Source organism: Fonsecaea pedrosoi (assembly GCF_000835455.1).
Source record: "Fonsecaea pedrosoi CBS 271.37 unplaced genomic scaffold supercont1.6, whole genome shotgun sequence".
Taxonomy (NCBI): Eukaryota; Fungi; Ascomycota; class Eurotiomycetes; order Chaetothyriales; family Herpotrichiellaceae; genus Fonsecaea; species Fonsecaea pedrosoi.
Window position 1 is genome coordinate 2,371,845 of NW_013550610.1, and position 21,676 is coordinate 2,393,520.

The following is a 21,676-nucleotide window of genomic DNA, read 5'->3' on the forward strand; positions in this document are numbered from 1 at the left end:
GCATTACTTACTGTACGAGTACCGGCAAATCGCCTGAATAAGTCTTTGAATGGTGGTCGAGACCTATCTTCTCTAGAAGAAGAGGTCGTGGTATTTCATGCTCAGCGCCACCGTCTCAGCTAGCCAGGGAACAAGAAAGTCTGTGGATACACCTCAAATTTTGTACGAGAACCTTAGGAGAAGTCGCGCTCAGTGACGAATGGTTCATTCATTGCAGGACTAGGCTCCGTCGAAAAGAAATAGAAGTCCATCGAACTATGGTCTAAGCTACCCTAGAACTACGTTTCTGGTGGCCTTAATGCCCGCAGTTGACCGATTACTGGGCCGAAGTTGTTTCATTATAGCGCATTTATCTGAGACTTGTGACGACGGCTAGATATCTTGTAAGGTATCGCCCTCCACGCAGTCCATGATGATGAACACTTCCGCTCACAGCCATGGCATCGGGAGGGACGACAAATGCTGATGTAAATGATCATATGATTCCTTTCTTGGATATTGGTAACCTGGCCATGTTTGAGAACAATGTGCCTACCTACAGTGTTGACGGTCTGGGTGGAGAGATGGTTCAATATAGGGTAGGACGCTCTATGTAGTAGGAAGCGGAGCTAGAAGCTGACCTGCCGCGATGTAATATGGGAGGTTCGGAGATGTCCACATCTCTTCTGCGTTGTTTTGTCTCGTGTGATTGACGTCCCGGAGCTGGTGAAGGGGATGTCGTTACAGCCCGCTTCAGGCGCGATCAAGACAGGAATGCACTTTCAGCAGTTGAGGTCAGGCTGTGGAGTAAGTACGGTACGCGGAGAGTGCGGCAGAATGCAGGGGGAAGGCGGCCTGATACTTTCGTACGGCATACATGTACCAAGCATAACAAGTCTTCCTTTTCCCTGTCTTCGCTCGGAACGACAAAGGGTTTGTCACATGTCTGACTTTGCAGAAGCAGTGAACACAGGAGCACGTGATTTGAGCTGGCACTGGATCTTCCGATCTGGATTGGACTTTACAAAAAGCTTCTGGTAAAAGTACCACCTGGAGATGAGGAAGCCAAAGGAGGAGAAATCAGCCCATGTGCGTTGGAAAAACAGATGCGAGCTTACGAGGAATTGCATGGGAGTGCGGGAACCATCTACCTAATAGGCACTAGAGGCCCCTTTCCAAGGCTTGGCATTTTGTGATTCTGTTCCGTCTAACCGTGGCCTCCACCATTGGATCAGCATCATCGGCATCTTTCCTTATGCGCTTGTCTTGAGGGATCAGCTTATCCTTTCTGAGAGCCTTGCAGATGCTTGTGGGTCGCCTGTGGATACCACATCGCACAGAGATGAGCCTGGTGGGATTGATCCCATGCTGAGAGCAGACTTTTTGACAACGAAACGAGCTGAGGCATTTATGCGACAGTTGATCCTTTGGCCAGAGCCCTGCCCAAGGTCACCTACGAGTACCTCCTCTACGATCTGGTTCAATATCATGTCCTTGACGAACTATGGATGTGGTCACTTTAACGATGACCCACAAATGCCCACACCTTGTCGTTGACCTGCCCCGACTTGCTTCTGTCTGTTTGTCTGTTGCTCTACCTCCATGGTGTAGGCAACATGGCAACTGATCAATCCACACCTCCAAAAATGAACGGAAGCAGGACTATCATCACGGTGTCTCTTATCATCGTCATTGTAATGATTGTCTGTGTTCTTTCGGTCTTCGTTAAAACCTCCAGACTCCCTCTCCAGACTCGCGGTGAAATGCAGCACCGACGCCAGTTGCATGCACTCCAAATGTGCGATCACGGCGGTATTCGCAAATCTACGCTACAGCTACTACCTTTGGTGGAATATCATGTTGGGACGCTCCCACAACCAAGAGGAAGAAATTCCAAGCCGAGCAGTGACAATCCAGAAGAGCAGAAGCCGGACACGGATTTGGAAAAAGGCATGGACATTTACACGGTGGCAAGATCGCACGTTATCAGACCTGTCCGGGCATACCTCAGACAAAGGAGCCCCAAGTCCACTTGTCGAAACTCGGTTCATCAGACAGAGCCGCCAGAATGTCCCATATGCACGCAGCCTTTCATCGTCAATGATACCATTCGTGTCCTTCCTTGCAATCACAGGTATCACCGGGGCTGTATTGACCGGTGGCTTTTGTGCTTCAGCGGGACCTGTCCAGTCTGGTACGTCCGAGCATGCTTCTTGCAGACTCGGAGGATCAATCACATTTTGAAGCCGATGCTAACTTTCTTCTTCATGGTCCTCAGCAGGATCGATTTAAGGACAATCTTGCCACCTTGAAACAACTATGTACCTTTGAGTCGCAGGATGTCATACCATTGAGCTCCTTTTCCTTGGGTGGGAATATGACGAGCCGCTTGGATTTGAGCGTGGGTGTTTCAACCTGTGCTGAGGTCGTAGTATCAGCCCCCTCTTTGCGTAGCTCAGACAGATGCTGGAGGCCCTTGCAAATGCTTGAGAGAGTCTTAGCATATGGAAATTCAGGACCCGCAAAGTCCAGACCTGTTTCATAGCCTCTATTATCAAAAATACCACATTGGTCGAACCCACAAGTAGTCCAAGGGTGCAAAGCCTTGATAGCACGTGGGCAACCGACCGAGTCCATCCCACTGAATGCCGGGCAGTGGAAAGAGGAACCTTTCAAATGTGGTATGAGGCATTTTGCCTGCGCATCCCACGAACCCGTCAGCTTCATTGAGTTCACCCTTCCTCCTCCTCCATTTTCATCCACCATTATCTTCACACTTGCTTGAGCCATGCAGATTGTCTCCACCGACAGGGGATGCCTCGATCGAGACACACATGACCCCTGCTTTCAATACGAGCCCGCGCTCATACTGCCAACCTTGACCAGTTGTGACACATTGAATCGTGTCCGTAACAATACAAAAGCCACAGTCAGATAAGCCGGCAGTCTCTCTCGTGGACCAATCACCTCATCATTCTGCTAATCAAAGAAACCTCCCACAGGTAGCTCGCCGCTAGACGGAGGTGGCTGCAGCCTCCACCCCTAGAGCGTGGCAATGCTCGCTTCGTCTTCTCGCGAGAACAATGCACTGGACCGGCCCTAATTACTCCCCCTCCATCTGGGAGATATATTTGAGCCAATATCCTGGTCTGGCTCTCCCTTTGTACCCTTTCTGTCTTCACATTTTGTGCTTGCCCGTTAGCTTCAAGACACAGTGGCTCCGAGGTCAACTATCGTCGGTGCTTGCTCTGTCTCTCAAGTCTCTTCTCGTGCAAGCAACGCCACCATGAGCGACTCTAACGGCCAGCCAAATGAAGCAATACCTTCCGCGAGATCACAGAGCATTGTCGGTGGTGACGGTGGCGGAGTATATACTCTCAGGAGTCGAGAGGCATCGGCGTTTGGAGTGGCGGCCGTCCAGTCTCTGGAGAAGCCAAAGGAATACATCAAAGACACTGGCGTCGGCTCTGAGACCGGCAGTGTAGACTCGCGAGACATTAAAAGAAGACAGGTACGGTGCCATCATCGCCGGCCCCCCTCAAAAATCAGGCGTCATTCTGACTTCGACAGGTTTTCCATGGATGGAAACTCTTGTGGCTTGCCTATCAATCCATTGGAGTGATCTACGGCGACATCGGCACCAGTCCATTGTACGTCTACTCGTCGACCTTCTCGTCCCCTCCAAGCCACGAAGATCTGGTGGGTGCATGCTCCTGGATTATCTGGGCGCTCACGATCATGGTCACCATCAAGTACTGCTTTATCGTTCTCCGAGCCGACGATGAAGGAGAGGGTGGCACATTTGCACTGTTTTCTCTATTGACCCGTTACGCCAACATTGTTCGTCGCCATCCTCGAGAAGCGCAAATGGTCAGGATGGAGCGGCACATGACTGGAGATCTCCGGAAACCAGCACGTACAGCGCGAAATCTAATGGAGCGCTCTTCTACCGTCCAATGGATTCTGAAAGTCCTGGGCGTGTTTGGCGTTGCTCTCGTCATGTCCGATGGTGTCCTTACTCCGGCCCAATCTGTCCTTGGTGCGATCCAGGGAATCGAAGTCGTGTCGGCGAATATCAGCCAGGCGACAGTGATTGGATCTTCTTGTGCCATTCTCATCGTCCTCTTCCTGTTGCAGCCCTTTGGAATCACCAAGCTCGCGAGCACCTTTGCTCCTATCGTCATTGTTTGGCTCCTCTTTAATGCCGTCTTCGGCATCTACAACTTGGCCAAGCACGACGCCTCTGTGCTGAAGGCTTTCTCCCCATACTATGCCGGACACTACCTCGTGAGGAATGGAAGAGAGGGATGGATCAACCTGGGAGGAATCCTCTTGGCTTTCACAGGCTGCGAGACTCTCTATGCCGACCTTGGAGCTTTCAGTGCCCCGGCGGTACGACTGTCTTGGCTGTACTTTGCCTATCCTTGTCTACTCTTGAGCTATATTGGACAAGCAGCCTATATTGCTGATATCCCCGATGCTTACAACAACCCGTTCTTCAAGACTGTGCCGCCGGGGTGCATTTGGCCATCACTTATCATCGCGATCCTCGCCGCCATCGTCGCCAGTCAGGCCACGATCACTGCCACGTTCCAACTGTTGACTCAGATCATGAAACTATCCTACTTCCCACAACTCAAGGTGGTGCACGTGTCCGAGATCTTCTATGGCCAGATCTATATGCCGATCGCGAATTGGCTCCTCATGATCGGGACCGTCATCATCACCGGGGTCTACACCAACACCACCAACCTCGGGCACGCCTACGGAGTCTGTGTCATTCTTGTAACGTTTCTCACCACCAACATGGTCGCCGTGGTGGCCTTGATCGTCTGGCGCTATCCACTCTACGTCGTTGCGCCCATCTGGCTCATATTTGCACTGTGGGACGGTGTCTTCCTCTCCTCCGCTCTCACCAAAGTCCCCAACGGTGCATGGTTCACCCTGGCCCTCTCCGTCGTCCTGGTCTGCTTTTTCGTTCTGTGGAGATTCGGCAAAGAGGAACAGTGGAAATCAGAGAGATTCGAGCGGGTCCCCACGTCTGACATATTCAGACCTACCGAGAGCGCCAGCGAATATAGCCGCGGACTTAGACTCAGTCCTGCTTTCGGAGGCGAGGAAATCACGCGCATCAATGGCACGGGCGTGTTTTTCGACAAGTCCGGCGCACCGTCCACGACGCCCACAGCGTTTGTACACTTCCTCCAAAAGTTCCACGCCGCGCCCGACGTGGTCATCTTCTTCCACCTACGGCCTCTAGAAATTCCCACCCTGCCCGCCGAGGAACGGTACCAGACCATCCGATGCTTCATGGGCACAGGGGCCGGTGACGGCAAGAAACAGCCCCTGCCAAACTGCTACCGCGTCATCATCCGCCACGGGTACAATGACGAGGTTGTAAGCCAGAACCTGGGACTGTTACTGCACGACCAGGTGCGGGATTTCCTTCTCCATGAAGCGTTGATCGGCCACGAGAACCCGCCTCAGGGGCAGATGAGCGACAACGACAACGCGAAGCGAGTGGTGCTTGCAGAAAAGACGGTGAACTCGGAGAACGCGTCGTTGGAGCCACCGCCGGAGTCGCAAGTGACGGAGCGACTGTCCGAGCTGCAGCAGGCCTTCACCAAGCAGGTTGTCTACATTGTGGGCAAGGAACAACTGCGTGTCAAGCCACACACGAATATTGTCAAGAGAGCCTTGCTGGAAGCGTTCCTGTGGGTTCGGGAGAACACACGGACCAAGGTGCAAGCGCTGAATATCCCCGTGGACAAGCTCGTCGAGGTTGGATTCATCAAGGAAATTTGAGAGCTGGGGAAGAAAAAGATAGAACCGGCAAGGTATGCCTGTACTCTACGGGAGTCTAGGAGAGTTTACTGATGTCAGATTCATCTTTGCTCAAGAGTTATCTCTGCGCCGACATACCCTTGATCTCACTACTCGAGAGCAGCCATGCGCAATATACAGGCACAAGCAGTCAGTCACACGGACTCTGGGACGCGCCTATATAGCACCTACCATGGAGATGGGAGATTCTCTGCGCCAGTAGAAAATGAAAAAGATCTGACATGTTTTATCCCTTGGTTCCCACAGGCTATGCAACCCCTGACCACTCTATGCTTCCCGATATACCCATAGATTGCTATTCTCCCCGACGCCTTGCGCGAGCCATCGGTAGGAACAAGTCACAAAGTTGCGGACCCATCATCAACACTCGACCTACAGAAGGAACGTAGCGTAGGTGGTATCTCCCCAACAATCTCCTGCCCAGGCTCGGCACGGAGATCCAGCAATCCTGATCAGTGAGTTCAAAAAAAGGTGGCTAGCAGGGTCGTTGCAGTGCTCGCGAAGCTGAGAGTCTTCCACGCACGGTACATGACGGCGTGGATGGTGTCGCCGCCTCCTATTCTGCGGAGGGGGCTGTCCACGCTCTCGGATATGACGCGGGGATCGAGGCAGAGACTAAGTCCAGTCGTGCGAGGTTGCTGAACAGCACGCTGGCTCCATGGAAATGATGAGGAGCTGCAAGCCAGGCGCGATGGCGAGGATGTACATATGTCCACTGGAGACGGACAGCCGGCTGAGTGGACTGGATCCCAACCAGGAAGGGGAATAATATTATTAGAGTCGAAGAGGATAGAGTAACAAACAGGACTAGCGTGTCGGTCCAGCTGTCTCGGTGTGATATTAGCGCCTTGGCAATATCGGTGAATCTGCCACCCCCCGCCAAGTATGCGGATTGAAATCACAAGTCGTAGTCAACACGCAGGCCGCCAGCCACAGTCACAGAGATGTGCTATCAGTACCGGTACAAAGATCCACAGGAAATTACTAGTATATATGTTTTCTCTCTCCAAATCTTGGCACGCAAAGAACCCCTTTTCTCTAACAACAAGGGCGAAATCCGAATTACCACGAGTTCGAGTCACGGTTACGATGATGACGACGACGACATCTCAACCAAGTGTAGTAAAAAATTTCCGTAGTATAACCGGCCGGCCGAGAAAAAACCAACTCCCCGCAAACAGGGAGTGAGTTTTCCCTTATCATAGACCAGTTGGGTTGAGCTGCTCTGTGGATAAGTTTTTTTGCCGTTTTGTGCGCTGGGAGGGGGTGCGAAGAATCAGAACTATGTGGCCTTAGATGTATTAGTCCTTGCTTAGTGCTACTGTACCTCGTCCGTGTATGTATGTGTTCGAACGCCACCCCTACCTGTCGAGTTTCCAGGCGGCAGAGAATGTCTTGCCGTGATGCTCGACACTCTTTCTTCGCAGGCCATGTCGCAACCTCACATGGGAAGGGATTCAAGGGGTTGGATGGATCATTTCTCTGTCTCAGTGCTCTCTGTATGGCACAAGATTGATGGTGGAGCAAACGCTTGGAGGGCGTCGAGTCGACGAATTTAAGGTGTTTTGAGACGCGACATAATTAACTCTTGAGCTCAAGCGCCTGGTTCGAGCTGAGCATTGTCCGTGTCCGAATGAGCATACTATGCAGCACGACTAAAAATAGAACATCCAGGGACGACCTAGAGGCTCTGCGCGTGACTCTGCCATCGATGCTCGAACCAGGGAGCTCTTCCCAGCCCAATACCATCCAATCAGAGCACAAACGACACCACAGCCAGAGAGAGAAACACAATTCGCCTCTGATCCCAAGGACAAGATGACCGATCGTCACATCGCGAGATCCCTTGCCAGAAAATATTCGACAAATAGTAAACCCTGCCGACGCGATGGCTAACTAACTAGCCGTCCATGCGCAAGTGCGCGTGCCCGCAAGATCCGCGACGTGGCCCGCTTTGTCGTTCGTTCCGTCTTCCCGGATCCCGGATCCTATTTCCCCCTAATTCCTAAGGCTGACTGACTTGCATCTTTTCCACAAATCGCCCTGGGTCTGCTTTGTAACGCCGTTCGGATGGCGTGGAAAGCGTTCGTGGTAGCTTGCATGCTTAGAGGTGCCGTTCGTTGATAATCGATTGATGATTGGTCACGAGTCAGCCTCGGGTTTGATTCGTCCACTTCCGCCAAAGAACTTCCTCTCGCGATACAAACGGGATCTGGCCATGGGCTGACGAGGATCTAGATATTTCCCAACTCAGCGGTGATGGTGCTCTCTTGGGGGATTGATGATCATCTTTCGGAAGACGGTGAGATTCGCTGGACGCCGCCGACATCCGCAGACGATTAGTGTGGGATCGTAGATGGAGGTATTGGAGGTGCGAAATGCTGAAGTGCACTTTACAAGTATGAATAAGTTCCATATACGACGCAGATGACATGAGTATTGCTCGATTCCTCACCCTTTCTTTCTCTCCGACCCCTCCAGTGCGCGTTCAGATGGACAGTATGGATGGTCTGGTCCTCTCCAACTTCAACCTGGTCTGCGCCGCATTCGGCGGCTTCCTGCTGAGTTTCGGGCTGGTGTCTGAGGCATGGAAGCAACAATTCCTGCTCTCGGAAGCATGTGAGTTTTCCTGACTAGGGTCTCACGACCTCGAGCTCACAAGACGACCCAGTGATTGCCTTGATTGCAGGTGCAGTTCTCTCAAAATTTGCGGGAATCCTCCGTCCAGAGGAGTATGGGTGCGGAGAGAGCAAGCACATCGACTCAATCACCCTGGAATTCTCCCGGCTGGTGCTCGCGGTCCAACTGGTCCTCACGGGCGTCCAGCTCCCTCGGCGCTATCTCTCCAAGGCATGGCGATCGGTTTTCTACCTGATTGGCCCAACTCTGACGTTGATGTGGCTCAGTGCAGGCCTGATCATCTGGTTGACGTTGCCTCGTCTGGGCTTCGTCCACGCCCTGGCCATCGGAGCCTGTGTCGCTCCGACCGATCCAATCCTCTCCAACGCGGTCATCAAAGGCCGGTTTGCAGAGCTCAATACTCCGAAGCCGGTGCAGAGTCTCATCACGGCCGAAGCAGGGTTGAACGATGGCCTTGGGTATCCATTTCTCTTCTTCGCACTTTACTGGATCAAGCACTCCGGAAGCAAAGGGTTTCCGCTAGATATTCTCACCTCCTGGCTCGGGGGTACTTGGGGCTACGTTGTCATTTTCAGCATCGTCTATGGCGTGGTCGTCGGCTACGCCGCACGAAAGCTGTTCTTCGCTGCCAGAAGACGCGGGTTCGTCGAGGAAGAGAGTTCCTTGACGTATGTCATTGCGCTGTCACTATTCATCTTGGGTACCTGTGGAATACTGGGAACCGACGACATCCTCGCCTGCTTCGTCGCCGGGTGCACATTTGCGTGGGATGACCAGTAAGTCCGCGGTGGAGATCTTCTTGAGCTGTTACTTACCTCGCAGGTTCGAGCAGGACGCCTGCAGTGAACTCTTCTGGTCCGCAGCGGATATGTTGCTCAACGTCTCCATCTTCATATGGTACGGAGCCGCCGCGCCATGGACATTATTCACCACAAACAGCATCATCTCGCCCGGACGACTATTGGTGCTGGCCGTCCTAATCCTTTGTCTCCGACGCTTACCAGCAATCTTGATCATGAAGCACAACGTAACCGAGATCGGAAGCCTTTTCCAGGCCATGTTTGTCGGCTTCTTTGGACCTATTGGAGTTTCAGCCATTTTCTATCTGCTAATCGCCGTGGAGTTCCTCGAGGAGTTGGTCCAGGATGGTAGCCAAGCTACGGTACTCGGGGATATACAGTTTCTCCAAGATGCCATGCGGGTCGTTGTATGGTTCCTCGTCGTGAGCAGCGTCATCGTCCATGGCTTGGCCTTGCCGCTGTCCAAATTGTGCTGCTGGATCCCTGTCGCCTGCCGTCTCGTACCTGGACGGGGGTTACTCGATAAGTCTGATGACGCAGAAGCCGGACCGGACTCCGTTCACAGAAAACTTCGAGATCATTTCGCCGTTGATTCTTCAAGTAAGGAAAGTGAGACACGCATTGGTGTCGCTGAAAATGGATATAACACCATGGACTGAGGCGAATGTCCCGGCTAAATATTCCCTCTGAAAGGAGTCGTTGTGAGGGAGGCACTTCGAAATATCAATAGATTTCTCCGCAGTAAGTAATTAGAGGCAATGCGGGATAGTTGGGAAGCCCACAGCGAGAGCATTCCCTGGCGTCTTAGAGCAGAATCCTGTTCTCAGCTTAAGGTTCGGGGGGCACAAATCCATATCTGCCGAACATACAAGTAGGCTTGGATCCATCATCAGGAAGTTGCATCTGGTAGAGGGTAAAGGGTGAAGTTGACCTCTGCCTCTGTGTCGTCTCAACTGACTCATGTTAGCAGATGTCATCGCTTCCACATTGGGAAACTCCGAGGCAAATTGTAGGATGGGCGTAATGAAGAAGCACACGTAGAGAAGAATGCTTCGAGGGGCGCAAGAGTACGGGGTGGAGCGGAAGGGATCAGTCAATCAAAGTCCTGCGTAGATCAGCTTGCTCGTACTCGCCTACTGTGTCGTGACATTCATGGCGTTTCATGAATAGAGAGGCGAGACTGGGTCAAGACCGCATTGATTAGTCCCAAGAATGGCCACTTCAACACCAACGATGGCTGGCTTGGAAAGTGCCAGCAGCCCAAGACGGTCGTGGATCGTCGTGAAGACGTCGAGATCTCGATCGTGGGTGACTTTCATCAAGTATTGTTGATGGTAGTAATAGAGGGCGACAATTAGGCGTTTCTCCGGACTCCTCGTATACCCAACAGAAGCTTCATTCCTTCAGTCTCATGACCTGTCCAATTCGAGTGTTAGCATTGCCCGATGTATTCAGCAAAGCCTCAGACCACGACTTACCCTTGACACATGGACAGCCTGTACAAATCCAATCACCGTCGAGAGGTACTGTCAACGGCATTCTCCACGGAGATTCAGACCGTGGAGCCTCACGATTCAGGCTGCCCCAAACCTTCAAACCTCCAAATCTCCACGGACTATCGCCAACATCCTTCAAACCATCTCCGAATCCACGCTGTAAGCTTGCAAACAGTCTTTCTCTAACGAGCTCGGGCCGAGGTGTCTAGACCAGGTAAGGGAGTATAAACCCCGCTTGAGTACGGTCTCGTCCCCAGAATCGAAAGAGGAGCCGTCGCAGCACGCTGTTTGTGTTAGTTCAGGGATCGTCGACACAGAGGACCACTTTCAGGATCTATAAAGGTTGAAAAGGTTGTCAGTCTTACAGTGCACTATCACCTCCCCCCAGATTGAGATTTACGATACCGTGTACTCCTGCCAAAATGATTACTCGTGAGCGCGAAGCTACTCTCACCTTCACTCCTCTCGCCCGGACCTTTGGCGCAGAAGTCCACGGCGTTGACTTCTCAAAGCCCATTTCGAAAGAGACTGCAGCCGAGATACGAGACGCGTGCAACAAATATGGTGTCCTCGTGTTCCGCGGCACAAACATCGACAATGCGCAGCAAATTGCATTCACCGCCCACTTTGGCGAGATGTATGATGTGAAAGCACACATGCACGCCGGACGAAAGATGCGTTTTCCAAACCAGCCTGAGATCTTCGACGTCTCGAACCTCGACGAAAATGGCAACGTGCTCACCGAGCTCGAGCCGGCACGCGTCGGAGCGAATAAGGGCAACTGCCTTTGGCACGCAGACATGGCCTATAACCCACGCCGCGCACACTATTCGATCCTCCGGGCGGTCGAGCTTCCCCCAAAAGGTACCGGAGGGGAGACGCAGTATCTCGATTCCCGCACCGCGTACGACGATCTTTCCGAGGAGATGAAACAACGTATCGAGCCTCTCGTCTGCAACAACTCGCTCTACCACAACCGAAAGCTCGCAGCCCCAGACACGTTTGCGGATTTCGAGCCCTTGGAGTTTCCGATGGCACGACATAAGCTGGCCCAGCTGCACGAAGAATCGGGGCGCATGAACCTGTACGTTACAACATACGTGCATCATTTCGACGGGGAAACCATCGAGCAGAGCAGACCGCTGGTGAACGAGTTGCTGGACCACGTCTCGCAGGATAAATACTTGCTGACTATTGAGTGGGAAAACAACGGTGACATGGTTATGTGGGACAATACGGCGGTGTTGCACCGGGCCACTCCAGGAGGAGCGTACACCACCAAGTATAAGCGAGATGTGCGTCGAACATCGACCAAAGACAGCAGCTCTTATGGATGGGGGGTCGATCGCACTGCCACCTGGGAAGCTGGACTCCGAACAACCAAAGAATAAGTGTGTGAGAACAGAGAAGACATCCTGTGCAGTTTCAGGGTTATGGTGTAATGTATGATCTGGACTTTCCGTATAACTTGGATCTTTCAGTTGTTCTCGTATGTGTCCAAAAGGAGATTGATTGAGTCTTGTTTGTCTGGTGAAGTTGAATATGAGACTATATCGAATTACGTAAGCCACTCATTGATTGTGCGACCGCGATCCGAGTCGCGCCACAACGCGAACTGTGCCCCGACGTCACCGTCGTACCTCTTTCCCAAATAGACAGAAAAGCCCTCCCACAATGGATGGTTCTTCATCACTAAATCCTAGTGACCAAGATCAATGACAAACAACGATCAATATGTCCTGGTGACTGGCGCAAACAGGTAAGCGAGGCCCCCCATTAGAACCGCTCTGTCCAATCGATTCGAGTCTGACTTGGGACTGCGCCCTACACGCTGAAGCGGCCTGGGTCTGGGAACCTGTTTTCGTCTCGTCGACGAGTACCTTGCTTCTCACACCCACGACGATGGCACCCTGACCATCATATTCACCACTCGAAGTGCCAAAAAGGGCGCCGAGACTCTGTCGACCCTCGAGAAACACCTCGCCAGTCACAGCGACACCTCCACCTCCAGTCGCAAGATCTATTTCCAATCCGAGAATGTCGAGTTGACGAGCCTCCTCTCCGTTCGTGCCCTGAGCCGCAAACTCCTCGCCTCAGATCTTCCGCATATCAATGCGATAGTCCTCAATGCTGGTATAGGAGGATGGTCAGGTCTTAACTGGCCGCTGACACTGTGGACAGTCTTGACGGGCATCAGACAGGCTACAACATGGCCGACATTCAAACTGGGTCTCGTCGGGCTGGTGACAAAACCACAATTCCCCAAGGGGACTGTTATCGGTGAGGAACCGATCCTTGGAGAGGTCTTCTGCGCAAATGTTTTCGGACATTACATGCTGGTACACTGGCTCATGCCGTTATTCCGCGCATGCGCACCCGATTCCCGCGGCAAGATCATCTGGTCAACTTCCATCGAGGCGGTAGCATCTCACTATAACCCCGACGACCACCAAGCCCTGAAATCCTCCGCGGCGTACGAACACACCAAGCGGATGGGAGACTTGCTGGCGCTGAGCGCGGTCGACCAGCTAGCAACAGCCAAACAAGTCAAAGAATACACGACACCTTCCTTGGATCCTGCACGAGAGCGGCCAGATCACTCCGAGCCGACCTTCCTTGTGTCGCATCCAGGCATCTGTACCACCACCATCATCAGCCTGTACTGGATCATCCACGAATGCTACCGCTTAGGCATCTACCTGGCCCGTTGGTGCGGCTCGCCCTGGGCCAACGTGACCAGTAACCTCGGCGCCGCGGCGGCAACGTGGCTTGCGCTCGCGTCCCTAGCAGACATCAGAGACAGAGCTATCCAAGCCACCGGCGACGAAGACGGCGGGCCATGTAAATGGGGGTCATCCACCGACCGTCTAGGCCATTCTTCCGTTCGAGTCACCGATGTCCCCGGCTGGGGCATTAACGGCAGCGGCAAGCCCTTCAAAGATAAATGGTGGGGTGGAAGTCTGGGAAGGAAAACAGGATACACAGACGCGACCAAGGAAGACGTTGAAAATTTCGTCGCCGAGGGGGCAGAAGTGTGGAACAAGATGGAAGCCATGCGGAAAGACTGGGAGGCCAGGATTGAAGTGTACGAGGCCGCAGATCAGGGGACTCGGAGCAATGGACATGTGCCATAATGAAGAAATTGTCCCGTAGACAGGATGTAATAATACACCAATGGTCACATCCAATACCCATACAAACAACCTCTTGAGCTAGTTCTCTCTTCTTCTCTGTAAACCAACTCCACATCCCCGTTCTACTCTGCACTGCATTGCGCTGCGCTGTGCTGTATAATCTTATATCGAATCATATACCTACCTAGGTACTTACCTACCTACAAAGTAGGTATGCAATGTGCCCATCCATTCTCACGACTTCCCAGCATCCTCTCCCTCATCCTCATCCTCATCCTCATCCTCATCCTCGTCTATCCACCCGCGACACATCTCGACGGCCTTGCTCCACTTCCTGTAGAGCCTGTCGCTGGCACGCCTGGAGATGCCGGGCTCGAAAAACTGCCGGCCCTCGGCGTTGATTTCCTTGAGCTCGTCAAACGACGACCACACCTTGACGGCGAAGCCGGCCGCGATGGCCGCGCCGAGGGCCGTAGTCTCCCGCATCTGCGGTCGGTCCACGGGGATTTGGATGATGTCGGATTGTGTCTGCGGTACGGAGTCAGAAAAAAAACAAAACAAAAACAAATGACAGAAAATAGAGAACGGGAAATAGGAAATAGGATAGAGAAAACAGGGTAGATAAAAAGGGGGATGCTGGGAACGCAGAGCGGAAAAGGTCACGGAGTTTGTAAAAGCAGTTTTGTGTACAAAAGAAAACGTTGAAAAAGAAAAAAATGAGAAGGGGAAAGGGGTCTGATGATGGATGGCTAGGCTCACCTGCATGCACAAATCACTGTTACTCATGCCCCCGTCCACAGCCAACTCCTTCAGGTGAACGCCCGCGTCCTTCTCCATGGCATCTAGGATCGCCTTGGTCTGGAAACACGTCGCTTCCAGCGTTGCTCGGGCGATGTGGCCCTTCTCCGTGTACCCCGTCAGGCCAAATATAGTGCCTTTGACGTCGTCGTACCAATATGGCGCGAAGAGGCCCGAGAAGGCCGTGACGAAGACGCACCCGCCGTTGTCCTTGACCGTGCCCGCCAGCTCGGAGATCTGGGACGACTCGCTGCCGAATCCTAACTTGTTGACGAGGAATTTGACCGAAGAGCCGGCCACCGCGATGGATCCCTCGAGCGCGTATGCGGGCTTGATGCCCTGAGGCGAGAAGTCGTACGCAACTGTGGCAAGGAGGCCGTGTGTGGAGATGACGGGCTTTTCGCCCACGTTGTACAAAAGAAAACACCCCGTGCCATACGTGTTCTTTGCCCGACCCGGGGAAAAGCCACATTGTCCCACCAATGCGGCAGACTGATCGCCCAAGCAGCCTGTGATTTTGACCCCCTTGAGCTTGGTGGATGCGAGCGTGCCGTATGCCTCTGGATCTGACGAGGGTACGATCTTCGGTAAGTGTAGCTTCGGGGTCTTGACATCGAGGTCGAAGAAGGAAATCAGTTTGTCGTCATAAGACAGGTTATGGATGTTCATCCACATGGTTCTGCTGGCGTTCGTGGCATCTGTCACATACACGTTCTTTTCCGCACCGCCGTTCAACTTGTACACAAGCCATGTGTCCACCGTTCCAAAAGCCAGTCGTCCCTCTTCGTACGCCTTCTTCACCTTGTCAACGTGGTTTAGCATCCAGAGTAGTTTCGTGGAGCTGGGGTATGTTGACAATGGCAAGCCACACAGATCCATGAGCTTGTCTGCTCCCTTCTTCTGTTTGAGTTCGCGCACAATGTGTGCACTCCGAGTATCTGTCCATACAATCGCGTTGTGGAGTGGCTCTCCCGTTTTGACATCCCAGACCACAGTCGTCTCACGTTGGTTTGTGATTCCAATGGCTTTTATGTCGGAGAGAGAGTGGCCCTGAGAAGTGAAAGAGGCACACGCTTCGTCGATGCAAGTGCAGACCGATGAGACAAGCTCCTCAGGGTCGTGTTCATGCCAACTGTCAGGAGTAAGAGAGACGAAAATGACAAGAAAGCCACCTCGCGTTGTTTTATCACACGCAGGTCTCGTTCACACGCCAGAGAACTCACCCAGAGTGCGGATAATACTGCTCGAATTCGATTTGGTGCTCGGCCACAGGGTTGCCAGCAGGGTCAAAGATGAGAAACCGTGTGCTAGTTGTCCCATTGTCGATTGCGCCGACGAAGGTCTTATTTGATTTGTCAACCTATACCAGTGCTGGTCAGTGGGTAACATGAATATAGCAGGGACCTTCGAGAGTGAGTGAGAGTACCATGTTGGACAGTGGAGGCAAGCTTGGAGAACCGAGATGAGTCAACTGTTGCCTGAGTCGTGATAGCATGGGAAACAAATAGCTCACACGGGAGTTAGGAGGCCATGGAACCAGCAACAGAGCAAGCAAAGAACAACAATGAACGGCGAGATCAAATAGTTTGTTGCGTCAAACTGGAGCAAACCTCAGAGTGCGGAAATGCGGGGATGCATGTGTCTGCGGGAGCTATGATGCAACGCCGAGACGACGATCGAGTACAGCATGTGGGAAACTGCTCCTGAGCACACAATCATAAGTACCACCAATGAGGGACTTGGGATTACCGACAAGAAGGCCCGCAGAGTCCATACTGTGACCTGTTGTGCTAGTCGCCATGTCCCTGGTTGGTATCTGCGTACCAGAACATTTCGATGGATCGATTATGGCGATCTGTGCACAGACGAAAACGCACCAGAAAACCTCATTCAGGTTCAAAAGACAAATGAAATGTTTGGATTTGCCTGCCTTGGCCTTGATATGTACAATGACTGCTCCCTGCAAACAATCAGCGGGTTTTTGCAACGATTCTCCACTTTCAACGCACGGCTTTCTTGAATTCCTTTATTCCTCGTCCTCCTCACCACCTTCCTCCTCCTCTTCTTCATCGCTACCCACTGGTTCAGGTCCAATTTCTTCCAGCTGTCTGGCCCTGAGTTCCCTCATTCTGTCGGCAGGTCCCGGAGGTCGGGTGACCAAATCAGCGATTTGGCCGCGGCCGATCAACGAAGCCACGATACTGGCACCGACAATGAAAGTGAGAACGAATCGGTAGACTCCGTACCACTGGGGAGCCCAGCCTCGAGCAGAAGCTCTGGCATCATTGTAGTACAAAAAGGTGAACGCCATGAACTGGGCAATCAAGCCAACCTCTGCGGGGAGGAGAAGTGTTGGCCATGCCACGGCAGTGGCAACAATACCCATGGAGTATCTCGGATATCCCTTGTAACCACCGTAGCCGGCCCATTCAAGACCCCAGTGAATGGCACCAAGGAAAGAGATGATCTGAAACTACTGGTCAGTGATGAAAAATTTTACGTTTGTCTGGGTAAACTGACCGAGGCACCATAACCGAGCTGAATTGGCTCAATGATGTGCAGCAATGTCTCGGCTGTCTCGCCAGACATGAAAAATCCCTGGCCGTGGGTGGCCGCATATTGAATATCGAACGAGAGGTATACGGTGGTCAGAGACGTAGCCAGGTATGGGATGACACCTGCCAGACCGACATAAAGAGCTTCACGAGGCACTGCGGACAAGCTAAATGTCTCTTTGATCGTGTTCTGTGTGTCCCAGGGTTAGCAAAAGCGAACTGTGACATCCCACGCGTGCCGGAAACCCACAAAGTCACTTCGAATACCGCCCATCATATCCACATCCTCCTCGTCGGCAGTCTTGCTCTGCACTTCCCCAGTGACTTGTCGAGTTGTCGAGTCAGAAGAGACTGCTTGTGGGATTGGTTGCAAAATCTTTTCATGCAGTGCCTTTTCTGCCTTTGCGGTGTCATAAGCGTGGGCGTTATGGGCGTAGCGTACCAAAGCCCTCGGAACTGGCTGGAACGCGGCAACGGCGACGATACGAGAGGTCCGTACAGGACGAGCAGAGGTCCGCAGCGAGGCTTTCAAGGCATTGTTAAGGACGCTTGTTCGCGGGGTTGTAGCTTGGAACGAGGTGTAGGAGCGCGGGATCGAACGGACAGCGCTAGTGCGCAGCATGATCGTCGACATGATGGGCAATGGCAGGTCTGTAAAGTCGAAAAGGTTTACAGGCCGACCAGAGCCAGCTGGACTGGAGCTGCAGAGCGAAGTTGGAAGGAGTGGAGATGGTCGAAAGGTGCTCGATTGAAGAAAGGATTGAAGTTCGAAAGAGCTCGGATTGAGCTCACACTCTGGTGCTCGATATGGAAAAGCTTATTTGTTATGACCGTGTAAACAGATCACCTGTTCCACTTTGTGGGCGCTGATACCAGGTAATATTGGTTTCAAATGACAGCTTGGCTCAGGCCATCGTCATTGGCCGTGCCAAGCTTCCGCAGAGCTCCTGCGCCGAACCTCACTTGTCTTCTTCACTTTTGAACATACTGCCAGCGACAACATCCTCTCCACTCATTCATCGTGCAAGATGTCCTTCCAGCGTATTGGCCTGCGCCTTGCGCAGCAGCAGCTACGATCGCCTGCTTTTCGACCCCTCTTCCGATCCACCTTCCAGCGACGTCTCGCGAGCAGTGGTGTCCCAAGCCCACCAGGCCAGGGAACAAGCAAACTCGTTGGAACCGCCGACAATGCCTTCAATCGTGAACGAGCTGCCGTGAAAGCCCATGCTGCTGCTACAAGTGGTATGTCTTCTGACCACACCTTCACATCGGGAAGAAGGCTAACGTGTTCCAGACCTTTGGCGTAGACTCTCCATCTAGTATGAAGTCCCCATCTTCACCACGCAGCAAGAAACTTGGTTTCTAATCATCCTTACAGCGTCGTCATCCCATGCCTAATCCTGGCAAGCATTAACGCCTATAACCTCTGGAACGAGCATTGGGAGCATTGGAGTCACATGCCCCCTCTAGAAGAGCGCGTTGAATACCCCTACCAAAACCTTCGAACTAGAAACTTCTGGTGGGGAGATGGTGACAAGACTCTCTTCTGGAACGAAAAGGTCAACTATCACAGGAAGGACAAGCAGACCTAAAAAATATGAAAACCAAAGTGCGCTGGGCTGGCTTCAAAAGGCTCGTTTGAGCAAGGTGGACCTGATTTGTACATAAGGCATGCAGCGGAAGTGAAGTGGTGACCTGACTGAGGCATAACAAGACCATAACCCATTGTTTCATACAGTTCAATACTTGAGGATTTCAGTGTTGACCCGGCAATCGACGGACAACCTTCAGACGTCCTGAGCCTCGAACTCCTTCTTAAGCCCCAGGTACTGTGTCGCGGTATCATTCGCCAACACCCAGTCTCCTCTCCAGTGCATAATGGTTGCCTTTTTCTTTAGCATCTCCAGCTGGCCCTGCAAATCTTCTATGTACCTATATTGCGCATAGGCATGGTCGATATGCTCCATTGCTTTGTTTATGAACTCTTTTTGCTTCGTCGAAGATGACTTATCTGGTCCTGACGATGAGCCAGCTAGACCCATATTTGCGTCTGCGAGCACGGAGTATGACTCGGCGGCGAGTTCGCAATCCTGGCATTCCAGCACTTGAGGCATTATTGACTGGAGAAGGTCGGCGGCAGGGAGAAACTCGCGGAGGTGGTTGAGAATTGAGGCAAGGAGACAGATCGATGCCCATAACGAGTGTAGGATTCTTCCCCTGAATGCAATCTGTGCTGCGCGCATAACGATCGAGAAAGCCTTGAGCGGATGTCGGCTCTCAATCAAGATTCGTGCTTTGAGGAGCAATAGCCGGTTCTGCACGGCGATGTCGTTGATTTCATGGTTCCTATCCGCACCTTGCACCAAGTCTTCGACCTTTTCAAGAGCCTGGTCGAGAACCCCCCGGCGGATAAGCAGCTCGATCTCGAGCAAGGACAGTAAAAGTGCAACCTTTACATCTGGTGCCCCTTGTCCGCTCAGTCGATCGAGCAAATGCTCTGCAGCATCGAGATTGTCCCGAAGTATCAGCCTTCGAGCCCTAAACAAACCAGAACAGAAGTTTAGAGCATTCTGAAACTTCATCCGCCGATGCACATGCGATGGAATATTGTTGAGCACTTGTTCAGCTTCGGCGTATCTGCCGCGTTGGACCAGGAGCCCAGCGATGCGGCAATAGTGCTTGAATAGATCTTCGAGCGGAGCGTCCTCGGAATGGCACTGCAAGAATGCTTGTCCACACCACCAGCTAAGATGGCCAAGGCCAATCCTGCTAAAGGCCGCACCTTTGATGAGCAACATTGGCCCGACGGTGCTATGCGTTGATCGCACCACATTGAGGTAGGATGCCTTTGCAATGTTTTCAAACACACTTGCAAGGCTGTCTCCGTACTGCATTCCAAGTTTTGCTTCACTCAAGAGTGTCGTCCCCAAGAGACTCCACATCTCCGATTCCTTAGCCCGTGCTTTCAGGAATGCCAGTCCCTCCACCTCGCTACCGAGAATGCCGCTGTCGCGTATGGCGTCCGCCTCCTCAGGAAAAGAGCGTCCGAAGTGATACACCCAGCTCATGCAGAAATTAAGGCACGTGTTGTCTTTGTTTTCGCGTGCGGTGGCAATAGCTTCCTGCATCGCAGAAAGTGCCTCTTCGTGACATCCAAAGTCTGCTTGAAGAATGGCGAGGTTGAGCAATGCGTACTGATATATTGCTCTCTCGCGTGTCTGCATTGCATAATCAAAGTATCTGTGCAGATTGTCGAAGGCTGAGTAGTAATCACCAGCTCGCCACGAGTCAAGAAAGCTGAGATAATTTCCCAGCTTTGGTATGACGGTACCAGCTTTGGCCATTTGTTGAAGCTTCAGTTTCATTCCGTCAGGTAATCTCCCACCAAGACGCTGGATCTCGGAGACCTGAAATTCCATCAGTTTCTCGACATCGTACATACTATATGCTCCGTGATACTTTTGATCGTCCTCGGCTAGTCTTCCATACATCAGCATGGCTAGAGGATGTGACGAATCAAGGTCCAAATCCGCAAGGTTCGAGTCAAGAGCGTTTCTGCCCCCTCCATGATTCTTCTTCTCATATGCCTCGCGAGTCGGCAGTCTGTAAGCAATGAAATCCTGCCAAAGAGTGATGCTGTCTTGAAACTGTAGCCTCGTGTATTCCAAATGACAGCGTCGAATGAAAGCACCTAGCGGGGATGTTCTGAGAATGGGCGAGTGGACTTGATCGGATCCGTCCCCGCTTTCGCGGTCCCTCTGAAACTGTTCTCTTGATTTCGTCAAGAGCGAAGGCAGATATGTGATGAAGGCGTCGAGCGCATGGGAGCAATCAATTGCCCATAGTCTCTTCAGGAGTAGATCAAACAGAGTTCGTCCAGGTCGTGCAGACGGGCGTGAGGATAATGTGGATTCGAATTCAGCTATTGGGAGCGCATGCTCGAACTCTGTGCTTTCCCGGAATAATGGAGAATGCTTGCTTGATGGTATAATCTGAGAAAGGATAAAAGATAAAACAGCCGTAGCTTCTTTGGTGGGGACTACATCCTCTGTGTAGAGCAGAGTGAGCACCAGCAGGGCGATTTTTGCTGGAGTCAGATACCGACTCATGTTGCGGTCGGCGTCAGTTCAAGTCAATTCCGCGTATACAAGTAGCATTCTGGTTGCGTCAGTCAGGTGCATCACTCCGCTCGAGCACCATTCCTGCTCGTGAGAGAAGTTGTTTCTTTAGCAATAATACATATGGAATCTGAGTAAACAAGGAAAGGTCGCGTCAGTCTGGCGCATCGTGTCGTTGAGGCGCCGCTGCAATCGTTCATTGGTTCAACTTCGGCAAAATACTTTGCTGTGTTTGGCACGTTTGCTTCATTTGCCCCGCAGTTTTTCTTCCAATATTGTCCGTCACCAGAACGACCAGCGCAGGGAAGATAT

At 52.3% G+C, this 21,676-nt stretch overlaps 8 protein-coding genes across 8 annotated transcripts; 5 read left to right on the plus strand and 3 right to left on the minus strand.

Annotated features, from left to right (window-relative positions):
* Positions 1–3,265: 3,265 nt before the first annotated feature.
* On the plus strand, positions 3,266–5,784 carry Z517_09695 (potassium uptake protein; the record flags this gene model as incomplete). Its single annotated transcript, XM_013425603.1, has 2 exons — positions 3,266–3,490; positions 3,550–5,784. The coding sequence occupies 2 exons, from the start codon at positions 3,266–3,268 to the stop codon at positions 5,782–5,784; spliced, it is 2,460 nt and encodes an 819-aa protein (XP_013281057.1).
* A 2,540-nt stretch (positions 5,785–8,324) lies between these two features.
* Z517_09696 (uncharacterized protein) lies at positions 8,325–9,922 on the plus strand (the record flags this gene model as incomplete). The annotated part of the gene is made up of 3 exons (XM_013425604.1): positions 8,325–8,442; positions 8,495–9,239; positions 9,286–9,922. 3 exons carry the CDS (start codon positions 8,325–8,327, stop codon positions 9,920–9,922), a joined length of 1,500 nt encoding a protein of 499 aa, XP_013281058.1.
* A 1,259-nt stretch (positions 9,923–11,181) lies between these two features.
* Positions 11,182–12,150, plus strand: Z517_09697 (uncharacterized protein; the record flags this gene model as incomplete). Its single annotated transcript, XM_013425605.1, has 1 exon — positions 11,182–12,150. One exon carries the CDS (start codon positions 11,182–11,184, stop codon positions 12,148–12,150), a length of 969 nt encoding a protein of 322 aa, XP_013281059.1.
* A 324-nt stretch (positions 12,151–12,474) lies between these two features.
* On the plus strand, positions 12,475–13,893 carry Z517_09698 (uncharacterized protein; the record flags this gene model as incomplete). Its single annotated transcript, XM_013425606.1, has 2 exons — positions 12,475–12,518; positions 12,597–13,893. 2 exons carry the CDS (start codon positions 12,475–12,477, stop codon positions 13,891–13,893), a joined length of 1,341 nt encoding a protein of 446 aa, XP_013281060.1.
* A 234-nt stretch (positions 13,894–14,127) lies between these two features.
* On the minus strand, positions 14,128–16,120 carry Z517_09699 (glycerol kinase; the record flags this gene model as incomplete). Its single annotated transcript, XM_013425607.1, has 4 exons — positions 14,128–14,421; positions 14,653–15,823; positions 15,915–16,051; positions 16,118–16,120. The coding sequence occupies 4 exons, from the start codon at positions 16,118–16,120 to the stop codon at positions 14,128–14,130; spliced, it is 1,605 nt and encodes a 534-aa protein (XP_013281061.1).
* A 597-nt stretch (positions 16,121–16,717) lies between these two features.
* Positions 16,718–17,880, minus strand: Z517_09700 (uncharacterized protein; the record flags this gene model as incomplete). Its single annotated transcript, XM_013425608.1, has 3 exons — positions 16,718–17,158; positions 17,212–17,436; positions 17,497–17,880. The coding sequence occupies 3 exons, from the start codon at positions 17,878–17,880 to the stop codon at positions 16,718–16,720; spliced, it is 1,050 nt and encodes a 349-aa protein (XP_013281062.1).
* A 394-nt stretch (positions 17,881–18,274) lies between these two features.
* Positions 18,275–18,838, plus strand: Z517_09701 (uncharacterized protein; the record flags this gene model as incomplete). The annotated part of the gene is made up of 3 exons (XM_013425609.1): positions 18,275–18,488; positions 18,541–18,565; positions 18,625–18,838. The coding sequence occupies 3 exons, from the start codon at positions 18,275–18,277 to the stop codon at positions 18,836–18,838; spliced, it is 453 nt and encodes a 150-aa protein (XP_013281063.1).
* A 195-nt stretch (positions 18,839–19,033) lies between these two features.
* Z517_09702 (uncharacterized protein) lies at positions 19,034–21,355 on the minus strand (the record flags this gene model as incomplete). The annotated part of the gene is made up of 1 exon (XM_013425610.1): positions 19,034–21,355. One exon carries the CDS (start codon positions 21,353–21,355, stop codon positions 19,034–19,036), a length of 2,322 nt encoding a protein of 773 aa, XP_013281064.1.
* Positions 21,356–21,676: the final 321 nt, after the last annotated feature.